The sequence below is a fragment of the Fundulus heteroclitus genome, chromosome 19, assembly GCF_011125445.2.
Source record: "Fundulus heteroclitus isolate FHET01 chromosome 19, MU-UCD_Fhet_4.1, whole genome shotgun sequence".
NCBI lineage: Eukaryota > Metazoa > Chordata > Actinopteri > Cyprinodontiformes > Fundulidae > Fundulus > Fundulus heteroclitus.
Window position 1 is genome coordinate 22,860,720 of NC_046379.1, and position 17,310 is coordinate 22,878,029.

General features: G+C 40.4%; 1 protein-coding gene across 2 annotated transcripts in view; it reads left to right on the forward strand.

Annotated features, from left to right (window-relative positions):
* Nucleotides 1–17,310, forward strand: part of slc25a21 (solute carrier family 25 member 21) — a 148,147-nt gene that overhangs the window by 99,795 nt on the left and 31,042 nt on the right. For both annotated transcript variants that reach the window (XM_036150546.1, XM_036150547.1), the window contains one exon: nt 1,264–1,347. In XM_036150546.1, coding sequence (XP_036006439.1) covers nt 1,264–1,347 — 84 coding nt within the window. The remainder of the gene's footprint in view (nt 1–1,263; nt 1,348–17,310) is intronic.

Here is a 17,310-nt window from a genome sequence, read left to right on the forward strand (position 1 = left end):
TTTTAGGGTTGGTCCGGGTCGACGCGTGAGGACCAAGGAAAACCGGGGGACAGGGTGTCTTCTAAACTCAACCTGCCATAGCTTGACTTTAATTAAGCCAGATTTGACTTTGTTTACAAGCCCCAGTGGTCTTAAATCATCTGGCTTTTTGCCCTCTCTCCCATCCCTCTTATTTCGCCATCCCCTCATACCTTGAGTCCCTCTTCCCTCCTCCACTTTTAATATGGTGTCAGACATCTATTTATTATGCTCTTTTTACTGGTTTTCAGAAACGAGTTACAAGCTATGGGGATTCCATCAAATAGGGTATTAGGGACGCCCCTCAAAGATGTCAATCTGTTAGCGATATGAAAGGCCGCTCACCCCACTAAACTTCCCCCTCGGCTGAAACCCAGAGCTCTTTATGGCCCCATCAGGCACCCACGTGGAGGACTTACTGCTGACCTGGTGACCTGCCAGTTGAAGCCATATGAGGAGGGACCCTTTCTCTTGTCCCGTTACATCTAACATGTCTTTCTGTTCTTGCAGACTTGCTGACGTCTTTGTTTTTTATAGGCAAATTATTCTAAGTTCTTGTGTTACCATATAGCCATTTTTTTTTTCTTGCTTTTCATCAGACCACTTCTTTGAACCTATTCGTTGACGTTTGTGGATCTGCGGAAAGTCCAAGCAACATAATACTCCATATTCTCCTCTAGTAACTATTTAGAGAGCATGTTCTCTGATTTTGATATAAATCGCTCTTTTTATTTTAAAACTTTTACACAAATCATATATTCCCTTAATAGGTAGTTACCTACTTATTTACCATGTTAAAAAAAAAAAAAAAAAAACATCCCAGTCACGTTAAAAGTTTACATGTAACGAAAAAGTTGTACCACAGGCTTACTGGCGTGTTAGCAGTCGGTAAGCTGGCTGCGACTACTCTGTGTTGGGGTGTAGGGTTACTAATTGGATCAGTTGGGTTAAATAAATGTTTGAGTGTTCCCCTGTACTAACACCGCCTAGGATTGGGAGCCTCTCATCTTTGCAGCAGAGGGGGGGACGAAGGAGAGAGGGGAGAGGGGAAAATAATGTGGAAATGAGCTCATTAATGATAACATCAAATTTGTTCAGTGTGTTTTACGCACGTGTGAGTGTTCTTCCAGGAAACAAAAACATCTATGGTAAAATCCCGGTCAAGGCTAAAACTACTTGTTGAAGTACTATAGTTAGTGTAAACAAAAAAAAAAAAAAAGCAACAAAATCCTTTTGTCTTTGCAGGTTCCAAATCCAGCGCGGCGCGAGTGACCCCACCAGCTACAAGAGTCTTGGAGACTGCTTCCGGACAATTTTCCGCAGGGAAGGGTATGTAATTCACAGCCAGTTTTGACATCCAGAGATGCATAGAAGGAAGCATTTTTTAATTGAAATTTCTATGATGAAATTCCAATATAGTGGCTTGCAAAAGTATTCTCACCTTTTTGAATTCGACCGTTTGGCCACATTACAACAAAAAAATTCAGAACCACCAATCACAGCTGCAAATTTTTAGGAGAATGATTTTACAAATGTAGCACATCGACAGACTGAAAAACAGTTCAGTTTAAGTGAAACTGAATGGAAAGCGTCTATGAGCATACATTTTCATGCCTTGCCACAGGTTCACAGTTAGAAAAATAGACTTTCACTGGGCTATTGTAACACATGAATATGCTTTGCACCCAAGCTCAGTCGCCGGGAGCAGCTTTCCTTCAACGCTTAGATGTGTCCCTTCACCAACACACCTGCATCAAATGAATGGCTCATTACCAGGCCTCTGCAGAGTTTAATGACATGCTGCTGAGGGAAGTTAGCCATTTAATTCAGGTATGTAGGGGAAGGCATGCATCTTGCATCTGTTAGTTTTCATGACGATAATATCATTATGACTCTCATCTATATCTTACAGATTTTTATTAATTTATTTTTCTCTTTTATCTTAGTTAATTAGTGTTTGCTTGCAAAATATTACTTGAAATATTACATTACTGTCGAGATAATGTTTTCAGCATGACGTTCAGTGTTTTTCTGCAAGACAAAACATTTTGCGTATAGACCAAAAGGTTCCATTTTGAACTCATTTGACTCGGGCATCATTTTCTCCGACTTTAAATGTAAATTATTTTGGCTTAATTTCATTAATGACTTTCTTCTGAGGTGTGTGCAGCTCATCCAGAGTTAAACCCCCTACTTGGCTGACCTGTCACTGTAGGTTGATGGCCATATTTTGGTATATTTGAGATTAAATCACAGACATGGGAAATATTTAACTGACAGCACTTGGTTGGACTGAATTTTTGCTTAGTGGTACCAGAATAAAGGGGACAACTGACTTTTACATGTGAAATATTCTGGAAACTGTCTGTTTCTGTCCAATAAAAACATTTATTTGCCAATTTGTGTTGGTCTGTTACATAAAATCCCAATACAGTACATCAAAGTTAGTGCATTTATTGTGACAAAAGGAGAAAAGGTTAAAGGGGTATTTAGTAAATACTTTTAGAAGGGCATGTAGCTGGATAGCTGGAATACAGCCAAAAGAACATGTGCAGATTTTAATGGCAAAAGGTTAAAACATGCATTCTCTGCTCTTGCACCTCATCGATTTTATCTTGTTTCTGTTGAAAATGGTCCTGCAGTAATATCTCCACATTCACTGGAGTTTGTACCAGACGAGAGTAGTCTAACTAATAACAGAGATCCTGCTGTGCTCCATCCTGCTCTGGTTGCCTCGTGACAGCTCTGTGAGACAGTGCAGGTGTAAGAGAAAGTGTTTGCCTCTTGCTCTGTTTACGGCGAGTCGACAGCTTTACTGCGGATATAAAGTTGATCTGCTGCGAGGTGTGAGCAGGCACGTGGTGAAAGGGTGGTTGGAGACAGTTGGTCATCTTCAGTTGGCTGGGGTTTATAAAACGGCGCTACCCTACACCACTCCACCCCCGCTGTCCTCGGTAGTAGCAGTAGTAGTAAACTAGAAAAATTTCTGAAGAAATTTAGCAAGGCGCCTGCCACTTGGTGCGTACCGTACCGACAGAAATAGCAACAGGAAGAAACACTGCGAATTTCAGCTTCTTACGGTCTTCACAGCCCCCACAGCGGCCGTCGAAAGGTGCCATGTTAAGTCAATGGACCTCCTAGGAGCCCCTTGTTAGCAGCGTTGTCATGGAGACTCACTGACAGCTGCAGCCCTATCTGTCTGTAAAGGCAGAACAACCCTGGCTAAGCAGAAGTGGGTAGGACCTTCCAAAAGCTACTTCTGGTTAGCAACATGCTAACGGTTAGCCGCTAGCATGGTTGTGTTCAGTATCAGCGGGTGATGTTACTCTGTTAGTTTGGTTGAAATCCTGTACTGAAAAGTGCCTAAAAAGGGAGAAAATCCTAAAATTCACCAAATCTGTCAAGCAGAAGTTTGTACAGGCTTCCTAGAGCTACTTCCGGTTAGCAACATGCTAACCATTAGCCGCTAGCATGGTTGTGTTTGGTATCACTGATTGAGTGTACTCTGTTAGTTTGGTCAAAATCCTGTACTGGGATGAGCCTCAAATAGGGAGAAAATATGTTGTTTATAACGTTGCCATGGTAACTCAAAATGGCGGGTGGTACAAAAAAATACTTAATGGGATCAGCACACATGTTTTAATATACACTGTGGGGATTATAACACAAAAATCTTTGTCACCCACGCCGGGTTTCGAACCCACGACCTCTTGCATGCAAAGCCTGCACTTTCCTTGTGAGCTATACTGTAGCGCCATATATGGGCATGCATCATTGGGAACATAAGGGGTTTGGTCCCCCATTGAAAAGCATTGGATTTTTGACACCTCATAGCTTTGAGATGCTTGATGCGACGTAACCCAAATTTCTTGTGGAGCTTTCTCTCTAAAGTAAGAACAGACTCTGTGAAGCAGAAGTTGGTGATACCTTCCAAGAGCTACTTCCGGTTAACAACATGCTAACCGTTAGCCGCTAACAAGGTTGTGTTCAGTATCACCGGGTGATTGTACTCTGTCAGTTTGGTCCAAATCCTGTACTGGGAAGTGCCTCAAATAGGGGTGCCAATACTTAATGTCACCAAACGTGACCAAAGTTCATGGGACAGATTGGCCTCCTTTAGCAACTCAGCCTCACCACATCTGGGCCCAGAACTCAACATTTGACCAAAATGGTGTGTAGTGCCATTTCCCACATGTGGGTGGTGCTGTATTGGCCAATTGGGTCGTGTCTGGGCATCATGCCAGGTCCTGTTGGAAGCAAAGGCCCAATAAGAAAGCATGTAAAATCAAAATGGGACAGAAAACTGACACATGGCTGAAAGTCACATGAAAATTTTAAAATGTTAGGAGGAAGTGACTGTGCGAATTTCAGATTCCTACATTAATCACAGCCGCTGCAGCGGGCGTCGAAAGTTGCCATTGTATCCTAATGGACCTTCTCTCTCTGGCCCTCAGAGTTCCGTTGTCATGGAAACTCACTCACACACCTGCAGCGGCCAACGTCTCTGCACCAAAGTGCAGAGACTTTGCTCACAAAAAGTCCCATTGGATTATAATGGAGAACTTTGCCCCGAACAACGCTTCATATCTCTTCATCCGTAAATGGTAGAGACGTAATTTTTTCTGCGTTTAGTTTGTAACGGATAGGGGAAGAAGAAAAGCTATCGTTTTTTGCTGGAAAAATTTTAATAAAGGCGTAAAAAATTATGATCTAAATGGCATTTTTATGGATTTTCAGAAATCCTCTAAAGAGGGTCCCGAACAAATCGCTGTAACTCAAAAAGTATAAGAGATATCAAGATAATTCTTTCACCATGAGTATCAGCAGGCTTTTGAGGACCATGAAGCTCATTTTTATGTTTGTACAAAAATCGGTGTAGACACAGCGACGATGTAAAAAAGTGGATGATGTGGGAAAATGCAGCTCCAAAGTTTTTTTAGGATTTTGCACATTCGCTACTCCCGAACAAATTGTTCCTGCGGAAAAACCGTAACAGTTATCCACAAAATTCCTTTTTTGTGAGTGCCAGAAGGGTTGGGACATTCATGTGTGAAAGTCTCATGTCTGTACATAAAACGGTTTAGGAGTAGCGACGATGCGAAAACATGTGATGTTTTGGATTTTTAGACGTCATTTTTCAAAACCGCTCCATAGGAAACGAATGGGGGAGGTTTCGGGTTTGTGTCGGTCTGAGGTGATTTGCGAAAAATCTATAAAAGCCACACCAATGAGGGTTACATTTCCCGAATCCTGACAAAAATACCTACGTTTTCATGTATAATTTGTCTGCGTAGAGCGAAAATTGAGCGAGTAAGGTCAAGTTGTTCGGAGTTTTGAAATCTTTAAAAAAGCTAGAGTGGCCCACTCTAGCGGTTGGAGAATTCCGTCATTGACTTTCATTATAAACGATGATTTCGCTGATTTTTGGACATGAGATTTGAGGAGTAACTGTGAAGAGACGATAAAAGATATCCACATCCCGTTTTCACTTCTGAGTAGGTCACAGATATATCTACAAACTGGAAGTTAAACGGTGTTCGTAGGTGAAAGCATGACGACACAGTACAGCGTTGAAAATGGTCATTTGGAGGCTTTTTTTAGGCTTTCTTTCTACCCGACTCCATTCATTCCTATGGGGTTTTTTGGGGGTGGTTTTTCGCTAATTTTGTTGCCATGGTAACTCGAAATCCCAATTAAAGTAGTAGCACACATCTCGTAATCGAGCCGCAGGTTTTGATACCTATGTTGTGGGGGTGCACGCTACAGTTCGGGCCGCATTAATCGTGACGGAAGAAGAAGTAAAGAATATTAACTAGAAAAATTTCTGAAGAAATTTAGTAAGGCGCCTGCCACTTGGTGCGTACTGTACCATCAGAAATAGCAAGAGGAAGCAACACTGCAAATTTCAGCTTCCTACGGTCTTCACAGCCCCCGCAGCGGCCGTTGAAAGGTGCCATGTTAAGTCAATGGACCTCCTAGGAGCCTCTTGCTAGCAGCGTTGTCATGGAGACTCACTGAGAGATGCAGCCCTCTCTGTCTGTAAAGGCAGAAGAACTCTGGCTAAGCAGAAGTTGGTAGGACCTTCCTAAAGCTATTTCTGGTTAGCAACATGCTAACGGTTAGCCGCTAGCAGGGTTGTGTTCAGTATCACCGGGTGATGTTACTCTGTTAGTTTGGTTGAAATCCTGTACTGAAAAGTGCCTAAAAAGGGAGAAAATCCTAAAATTCACCAAATCTGTCAAGCAGGAGTTTGTACAAGCTTGTTATAGCTACTTCCGGTTAGCAACATGCTAACTGTTAGCCGCTAACATGGTTGTGTTTGGTATCACTGGGTGAGTGTACTCTGTTAGTTTGGTCCAAATCCTGTACTGGGATGAGTCTCAAATAGGGAGAAAAAACGTTGTTTATAACGTTGCCATGGTAACTCAAAATGGCGGGTGGTACAAAAAAATACTTCATGGGATCAGCACACATGTTTTAATATACACACTGTGGGGATTATAATACAAAACTCTTAGTGTCCCACACCGGGAATCGATCCCACGACCTCTTGCATGCTAAGCCTGCACTCTCCCTCTGAGCTATACTGTAGCACCGTATATGGGCATGCATTATTGGGACCATAAGGGGTTTGGTCTCCCATTGAAAAGCATTGGATGTTTGACACCTCATAGCTTGGAGATGCTTTATGCCACGTAGCCCAAATTTCTTGTGGAGCTTTCTCTCTAAAGGAAGAACAGACTCTGTGAAGCAGAAGTTGGTGAGACCTTCCTAGAGCTACTTCCGGTTAGCAACATGCTAACCGTTAGCCGCTAGCATGGTTGTGTTTGGTATCACCGGGTGATTGTACTCTGTCAGTTTGGTCCAAATCCTGTACTGGGAAGTGCCTCAAATAGGGGTGCCAATACTTAATGTCACCAAACGTGACCAAAGTTCATTGGTCAGATTGGCCTCCTTTAGCAACTCAGCCTCACCACATCTGGGCCCAGAACTCAACATTTGACCAAAATGGTGTGTAGTGCCATTTCCCACAGGTGGGTGGTGCTGTATTGGCCAAGTGGGTCGTGTCTAGGCATCATGCCAGGTCCTGTTGGAAGCAAAGACCCAATAGGAAAGCATGTAAAATCCAAAATGGGACAGTAAACTGACACATGGCTGAAAGTCACATGAAAATTTTAAAATGTTAAGAGGAAGTGACTGTGCGAATTTCAGATTTCTACATTCATCACAGCCGCTGCAGCTGACGTCGAAAGTTGCCATTCTATCTCAATGGAACGTCTCCCACTGGCCCTCAGAGTTCCGTCGTCATGGAAACTCACTGACACAGCTGCAGCGGGCCAGTCTAAAAAAGTGCAGACACTTGGTGTCCAAGTCTGCCTATTGGATTATAATGGAGAACTTTGCCTCGAACAACGCACGATTTCTCCGGAACCGTAAATGGTAGAGACGTAATTTTTTCTGTGTTTATTTCGTAAAGGATAGGGGAAGAAGACTTGCTATCGGTTTTTGCTGGAAAAAGTTTAATAAAGGCGTAAAAAATTATGATCTAAAGGACATTTTTATGAAATTTCAGAAATCCTCTGAAAATGATCCCGAACAAATCGCTCTGGCTAAAAAAGTATAAGAGATATCAAAATAATTCTTTCACTGTGAGTATCAGCAGGCTTTTGATGACCATGTAGCTCATTTTCATATTTTTACAAAAATCGGTGTAGGCACAGCGACGATGTAAAAAAGTGGATGATGTGGGAAAATGCAGCTCCAAAGCGATTTCAGGATTTTGCACATTCGCTACTCCCGAACAAATTGTTCCTGTGGAAAAACCGTAACAGTTATCCACAAAATTCATTTTTCTTGAGTGCCAGAAGGGTTGGGACATTCATGTGTGAAAGTCTCATGTCTGTACATAAAACGGTTTAGGAGTAGCGACGATGCGAAAACATGTGATGTTTTGGATTTTTAGACGTCATTTTTCAAAACCGCTCCATAGGAAATGAATGGGGGAGGTTTCGGGTTTGTGTCGGTCTGAGGTGATTTGCGAAAAATCTATAAATGCCACACCAATGAGGGTTACATTTCCCGAATCCAGACAAAAATACCTACGTTTTGATGTATAATTTGTCTACATAGAGTGAAAATTGAGTGAGTAAGGTCAAGTTGTTCGGAGTTTTGAAATCTTTAAAAAAAGCTAGAGTGGCCCACTCTAGCGGTTGGAGAATTCCGTCATTGACTTTCATTGTAAACGATGATTTCGCTGATTTTTGGACATGAGCTTTGAGAAGTAACTGTGAAGAGACGATAAAAAATATCCACATGCCGTTTTCACTTCTGAGTAGTTCACAGATATATCTACAAACTGGAAGTTAAACGGTGTTCATAGGTGAAAGCATGGCGACACAGTACAGCGTTGAAAATGGTCATTTTGAGGCTTTTTTGAGGCTTTCTTTCTACCCGACTCCATTCATTCCTATGGGATTTTTGGGGGTGGTTTTTTGCTAATTTTGTTGCCATGGTAACTCGAAATCCCAATCAAAGTAGTAGCACACATCTCGTAATCGAGCCACAAGTTTTGATACCTATATCGTGGGGGTGCTCGCTACGGTTCGGGCCGCATTTATCGTGATGTAAGAAAAATAAAGAATAAGAAATAAGCCGTTTAGAGGTGAATAGTAATAGGTGCCTCCATGCATTTGCATGGGAGGCAGTGCTGTGCTTCGCACAGCACTGCCTCCTCATTGCAAATGCTATGGCAGGCGCCTAATTATCATAACCCAGTATCAGTATGATAATTTTAACATTGTTTCTCCTAAACATTTTTTATTGGTTACTGCAGAAGTTGATCTGAGGGAGTTTCCCGAGAATTCTGACATAATAAAATGACTGCCAAATTACATCATATCTGGAACAAGAGCTACGAAACTAATCTGACTGAATTCACACAGCTAAGTACTGGCATGTGTGGAAGAATTCCCAAAGACAGTAGAACCACTTACTCTGTTGGCATATTATTATTCACAGTATCTATTTTCTCAGTCTGTATTAAATTCCCAGTAGCAGATTGTGGATCACCTCCAGGCCAAACCACTTAGCTATAATTATACAAATAGTATTATAGGCCCCACTGTTATAGAATTATTATTAAAAATAAACATTTTCATTCAGCTTATGGCAGCACTCAGCTAACACCAGACCTCACTCTGTCTGAGGTGATGAAGAAGGAAATCGGATCTTTTAGCTTGGGCTTTGCCGTTATAATAAGCGAAGACTGTGAAGACAACACACACAAAAAAGTTGGCGTATAGGATTTGCTTTTCTAAAGTTAAAAAAAAATAAAAATTTGCATTTGTTCTTAAAAAGCCAACTAATAAAAACAATCTGTATATGACAAGAGTAAAAATTATTCATTGAAATGTTTTATTATCTTATGCTTTAGACTGTTCTCCCGCTGCTTGTAGTTGCTGCAGCATGAGTATGTGTTAAGTGTTTGTGTCTGGAATGAGACAAAAAAGGTAAATCATAGACGAATTATTAACATTTTCAGTATGGCCACAGGTAGTGCATGGGCACTTCTAATACTTCTGAGAATGGTGGAAATACAGTAGATTAATGACTGGAATTAGGCATGGGTTGGTATGTGATTCCTGTGGTATAATAACCTTGAGTAAACATACTACAGGTTTACAGCACTCACACAAAGATTTAGAAGAAGAAAAAACTACCAACAGATTTCAAAATCTTGATTTTATTTTAAATAGGAAATCAGTAATTTCCCTTGCTAACTAAAGCAGCAACAATGAGAATTAGTGATAGGGCAGCATAACTAGCTAAAATAATTGTACTAATGTCATCTAAATGATCTAATTATTGTTATTTTGATTATAGTACATGGACACATGGTGAATATTAAAAGTGGGTATTGTGTTGATGGTCACTATATTTAAAATCAGCCAATTTGTGTGCTTATGACAACGATTTACTTATCAGTTTCTTTATCGTCTGGGACTCAAGACTTCACTTAAACCCATGGTCTGGGACTTGACACTTGACCTAAACTAACACTCTAAAGACTCAAGAATGCACTCGCACTCACTATCTAAGACTCAACCTGACTGAGACTGATGGGCTCTGACTCTAGACTTGACTAGGCTCACTGTTTGAGAGTCAAGACTTTATTTAAAGTGTTGCTCTGAAACATCCTGACTTGACTTTGGCTTACCCAGTGGTGCCTTATGGGGGAGTGGGGTAAGTTAGAACAATTCAAAGGGTCCCTGACTGAAAGGGGACCCAAAAAGGAAAATTGTGTATATATATGTATGAGCTTTCAGTATGATTTAGATTATTTTGTTATAATGTCCAACATTCGTGGCGGCACCTCTGAGATCTGACTGAGACTCATGAGCTGTGACTTGAGGCTTGACTTGGGAATGTAGTCTGAAACTCAAGGATTGACTTAGGCTTGTGGTCTGGGACTCAAGTTTCAATAGCAGTATTTATCTAATTTATTCAGCAGTGAAGAGAAAATTGAGATGTAAGAAACAGACAGCTGCTTTGTCAGGTGATGCAACTGCATGAGTACATTTTCCTGTTTTTGATTCGATGATTTGACGGATTTTATTTAAGTGTCATGCTCCACTGGTGCCCAGCTGGTGCCCAGCCCGCATGGACTTATAGGACACTCCACATACAAAACATGACAGCCACATATAGATCACGTGCTCCACTTGAATATAATTTAATTTTTATGTTCAAACAGGGCACAACACTCTGTCTTCTTTTCCAGGATTTTCAAATGAAATCAACAAATGCAAATGTTTCCTTTTCATACGTCCATCTTAAAGGTATATAGCCGCGTAATATGTTTATAACAAAGACCAAAAACAGTTTGATAATGATAAAATTAGGGTATATACACAACAAGCCTCCATCTTGATAGTGTTTTGATAGTCCTTCTTGAGCCGAAAGATAATTCACGTTCGATATATGACCAGATATACACAAAAGTGGCAACATCTAGCGACAGTATCGCAGAACTATCATAATACGGGTTTACCTGATTTAGAAATGAACTGTAAACAATTCCAGACCAAGCCTGACCCTCTCGAATGCCTCACAATAAAGCGACAGGTCGCTGAGATCGAAGACCAACCGTTGTGTTAAGATATCAACTGTGTCAGTGGAACGGACCGCTTAACCCGGGAACTGCATGCCTCACCTAGATAGCACCGACACAAGGATATGACACAATCTGTGAGATAGCATCCCGGAGGTGACACAGTCTCTACACTGATGACACAGTTAGGAAGTGGAATGGGTGTGAACCTAAATTCCTTTACAATGCTTGTGAGATGAAAAGTCAGGGCTTCTTGCCGATCAAGAGCCCATCAGCTCTGATGCGTCTGTAACCGTTTCTGTCTTTAGTAGATCAAATAAGTTGAAGTATACTTTTTGGTTTCAAGTGTCTTGCATCCAAATACAGTAGTTTAAGTAGGGTTCACCTGAAGGGTAAAACGAGCTGGGTCCACCGTGGGGTTTCACCGCCGACAGGGTGTGGTAGCATAACAGTTGTTGATTAAATAAACTGATCTACAACAACTTTAAGAGCCTCATATCAGAACTTTTACTTACGTCAGTCAACTCTGCGGTCACATCTGAGCAATCGGCAGGTTTAGCCTCCGCTTCAGTGAACACCAACATCCATACTGCATTCCCAGCGCTATTCCAGTCTTTTCCCTCTTGGAATCATATTTTTTATGCTTTTCTTTCAGTGAATATCGGACCATTCTTCATTGTTTTACTGGGAGGTGCTAATAGCCGTTAGCTGCTTCCTTGTTTTAATCCCTGCTGTGCATGTGCAGTACGTACTTCTATTAAAATAATAAAGAAACAATAAAGGCTTTATTTACAAATTGATATATATATATATATATATATATATATATATATATATATATATATATATATATATATATATATATATATATATATATATATATATATATATATATATATATAACAAATTGAGCAAAAACAAAGTATAAAACATCAAAATAACTAATACGCCAGTAGGAAGTGATCATCTTTCATAAAAACGTTGTATACAACCAGAGTTGTGTATAATTGTATAATTTTAATTGTATTATTTGACTTTTATAAAAAGTCAAATAACGTGGCTATGCACCGTTAAGACTTCATCATCATGTAACCAAAACACATCTGAATTACCTCTTTTTATCCATTAAAATAAAAAAAGTCTTAAACCAGAGTGTAAAGGACAACAAAAAACAAAACGATATTCATATTCCACCACTTTTAGGTTGAATAAACACAAACGCTCTCCTCTTCAGGGAGACCGTTATCCCTACCCACTTCCACTGCCAGAGGTAGGCTACCACTTCTAATCAGGGCACAAAGGGACCGCTGTTTTTGGTAGACATTTTATTTTAAGTAGGGTTCAGTCTGATTCTTTTCCTTCAATTGTATATTGTTTTTCAGTTTTATTTACCCACAACCGTCCTGTTTCCATTTTTTTAAGGCATTTAAAAAAGTTTGTTCAAAAACAATTTAGATAACACTGTAGTTTTTGTATACGTGTTAAAAGATGTGCTTGTTTTTTTTTTCCAGTGATCTTTCTATGCCTGTGGGATGTTACTGGTTTGTAACAATCTGTTTGTGGTTGGTGTGGCATCACAATAGGGACCAAAGAAACTTAACTTAACTTAAAACTTGATTAAATTACTTTTACATTGTGTCAGAATAAAATAACCTTAACTTACCTTTTACATATTTTTCTCTAACACTTAAACATCTGATATCCTCTCTCATTTACAAACTACATTGTGCCTTGCTCATTGTTATTTGTAGCACACTACAGCACTCTTGTGCTGTTTAGACTGGACTGCAATGGTTTTAAATGCTGTTTTGGGACATGGTTTCCAAGTAATGTTGAAAATCTTGTGACTGTAAAGATAAGCCTCGAAATCCAGTATAGTCCAGTTAAACATGAAGGAGCGGACAATATTAACAGGTATTACCTAAGTCTTTACAAAAAAAAAAATTCATTCAGAAATGTATTACCAGGTATTAACTTTAGTGTTTTTCTTTTAACTTAAATCCTTATGTATTGTTGTGTATGTGGCAAACATTACATTTAAAGCTATAGTTGGTAATCCTGTTCAGAAACACTGTTTGTTATACTGGAGGAAATGGTTTTTTCCATCCTGAAAGTAGTCAATACAGTATGTATTCAGAAAAAGGAGGTTAAAATTTTTGATCTCTGTGAGAGCTGCAGGCCTGTAAAAGCTCTGAACAATCCTGTCATTCGGTCTGAATGGAAAGAACCAATCAGATGCCTTCATGTGTTGTCCTGCCCACGCCCCCCTCTGTCCCTCAAGTTCCGGGGGAATCATCTTATCTGTCGGTTGTGCCACATGCCAGTCATTCGGATGCGCTCACATAATGTCGCTTTGCATACACACTCCTTGTTAAGGCAGGTTCACATGGCAGGATTTTAAAATGGTCGGCTGATTTTCAAAGTCTGAGAGACACCACACGTTACGATAAAAGATCCTAGATAAAACAGGTTTGCTCAACACACGACACACAAACGGATTTAGCTTAAGATCATTCAGATGTCAAACCAGAAATCTTGCGAATCCTCTTAAGATCAAATGTGAGTTCAGCGTAAATAAACATGAACAATGGGGGAGAATAATGGCAATAGTTTGTAGACTGATTTTAACAAAGAAAAAACATAACATAACAACAAAAAAAGGCGTTGGTTAAAGAAGCGGAGACAAAGCGACCGGGGGGGCTCTACGCTTGCTGCACTATGATATGGAGGCGAGTTTTAGGGGAGGGAATGGGGTTTTCTCTGGGAATCCCTCACCGCGCTTTCCGATTGGCTACACGCCACGTTTAACAGGCTGCATGCTTGTTTGTCTTCGGGACACACCAAACATGGTTGGATATTGGATCTCAAGACAATATGCTGGTGAAGATTCTCAGTCATCCAGGTCATGGTCATTCCAAAAAAAAGTATTGCATGTTATCTAAGACATTACAAGGCCTTTGTTTGGCAGTAGTATAAAGCTTGTTACTCCACATTACTCCAGACTTTTTGAATTGAGAAAGCTTCCTGGAGAGGAAGTGAAACGTCTTCAACTACGGAAAACAAGTCCAGTTGCTTTGTTCTTTACTTTTTTTGGAATCTCAAGACAATCCAACATGTTGAATATCCCCGATCTGAGGTCGGAGCGGTCGCGACATTCCACCGAGCAAACCCGATTATTCTTAACACACCATACACGGCAGGGTATTCTCTCAATATAATTTCAAGAGACACACTGATAATTGCCAAATCTCGGAACGGGGAGATAGGGTCGAAAATTGGGCTAAAAATCCTCCTGTGTGGACCAGCCTTTAGTTATCACTTGCTAGCTGCGCATGTGCACTTCTAGGGTTTATGTATCCAGTTAGCTTCGGTGTTAGCCATTCATTGGACTGTAGCTCCACTGCTCTCGCCGTATACTTTGAAAGTCGCAAGAAGAAAACCATGTACAAGTTTTTGAGAAGAAGCGGAAAGCCTCAGTCGAAAGAAATAAAACCAGAGTTGATCTGGGAGATTTTTTTACGTGATCCCCACTGGAAGAGCAAGGTCAGACACTCTTACGCATGCGCAGTTACTCAAAAATGTACTTACTTACATTTCTGTAACGATCGGCAACTCTACCTTTTTAAATCAGCTTATAGTGGGTTTTTTTTCTTGTTAACTTACGTGTTAACAGTCTTATTACCATCTGATCTGCACAGACATGATTTAAATGGTAAATGACTCATACTTGTATAGCGCTTTATGAAGTCTGACGACCCCAAAGTGCTTTACGCTACAGTCAGTCATTGTTTGTAGCCACAGCTGCCCTGGGGCAGATTGACAGAGGCGAGGCTGCCATACACCGGCACCACCGGACCGTCTGACCACCTCTAGCAGGCCACATGGGTGAAGTGTCTTGCCCAAGGATACAACGACTGAGATGGCCGGAGCAGGGGATCGTACCAGCAACCCGCCGGTTACAGGACAGTCTCCCCAACTCTTCGCCCATTTAGGTTTTGTATAAATGTGGCCAAGTGGAAGAGACAGCGTTATTTATGTAGGCCACAAGGGGGTGAACAACACACAGGCTTCCATTTTAGGAGCAGTGCAGAGGAAGTAACCCGCCTCACTGCCTTCACCGTTTGCTGTGACTTTTAAGGAAACGTTGAACTTGCGGATTGCCGGTTGCGCTTACTGACGGTGACTTGCATATGTGCTGGAGGAAACGTGGGACTAATTTCCTGTTGTGGGTCAGCTGTTAACACCACAGTAGATCAGCTGTGGGTTCCAGTTATTTGCCTTATGTACAAAAAACAAGCCTGAATAGTGACAACAGAGAATTGAACCCACTGTACTGCGCCACTGCACTCTAGTTCTGTAGCATTCAGGATACAGTGTGATATATTTAGTGCACTCTACTCATGTTCAACTGTTATTATATCCCAATTATTAATGCGGGTCTCTTTTCAATTTATTGAGAGTACTCAAGAATTAAAGAACTCTTATTGTAATTTGGTGTGTGTGATCCTTCATATTTCACCAGTCTACATACAGTAATGAATTATTGAATGGTCATTTCTAAAAATAGGTCAAAGAACCAATAGCAGAGACAGCATAAATATAATTTAAAATTGTTTTGGTCATTAGAGACATTAAACTTTAACTTGGAAAAGGACTTTTGAACATTTCTGCTTTATCCTATAGATTTTTTTAAAGTTAAGGACTAATCTGTTGACTCACAAGCTGTGAGCGTATGTTGCCTAAAACAGCAGATCATTTAGCAAGACATGAGTTTTCTTCCATTTTTATGATGTGTAAAATGTATGAAATGGGGCAACGTACCACTAAATTTTGTAGCAAAACATTCTTGTTTCTTCCATTTCTGGTCTTTGTAGAACAACACCAGAAGTCTAACGAGCTGATATTAAATGGAAATCAGTCAGGGTGTCAGCTCAGGTAGCCTGTCAGCAGACGCACTAACTGCACTTCTAAAACAGGGTTACCTTATTAGGAGTGATAGGGGCTGCTCCTTTAGTTTTTACACCATTACTATCCAACCAGCTGACCTTGTCTCTCTTGTAAGAAGTGGCTGACATCAAACAAAAACAGGTGAGGGAGGGGGAGCGTAGTGTTGCTCTGCTGCCAGATCTCTGCTGTCTCATTAAAAGGACGTTAAATAATTGGAACAGTTTATTGGAAAATCTTTTGCGGATTTAAACCTTATCTTTTTAAAACCCTTATTTCCCTTCATACTGGTAACTGGCCCGTGCCTAACTGGAACTATTACTGCAGGTTTCGGGGGATCTGACGTTGACACCTGCTGGGAGTGGGACCACCCATAGCAGCCATAAATGCACCCATTAAAAATGTTCTTATAAGTGTGTTCTCCAAATTAGATGTGACGTTTTGTGTACATGTTGTTTATTCTTTCTCTTTTTGTGTACTTTTTTGTTGGACTGAGAGAACATGTTAATTGATAATTTTTTTCCTATACTGGTGGGGATTTATTGTGGGCCCAGCTTGCTTTATTCAAGACTGTCTTCTTTCTTAGAGAACATCTTCCATTTACAACCATACAGTTAATATTTCAGGTCATGAGTCGTAATTTGTGTCTGATCAACTGTTTTAAAATAACCCAAAAACATGTCACATGGTATAATCTCACATAGAAAAGAGAACTGTTGCCAAATCAAAGCATAATTTATTTCAGTGTACCAGTACAGTCGAAATATTTTAGTTGAATCGTTTTTTTGCGAATCATACAACATGCCCCACATCTGCCGAACTGTCCCTTATTGACAAAGTCAAGTTGATGGTAGACATTGGGAAATGGAAAATATTTGCAGATGAGGCAGACCCATTGTTTACATGATAAAATGTTCCCCAGGGTGGTTCATATTTCTTGTGACTGTTCTCAAAGCCATGCTGTAAAGGGGTTTTTAAATTAAAATACAGTCTGTGTTTGCACAATATACCATTTATTATTAACTCGTTTACTTGATTGTTCTCATCAGTGCAGTTCTGTCACTGGCACACTCCTCTCCAGATGGATGGAGGCTGTTAAAAAAGGAAAGGTTTATGAAAATGAAAGCCAAATTATACACACTAGTACAAACAAACACAAACTTGCATCCATTTGGCTCTCCCCTCATGCCCCACTCTGTGCCATGAGGCCATTTGTTTAGGGAAGACGAAAAGGGACT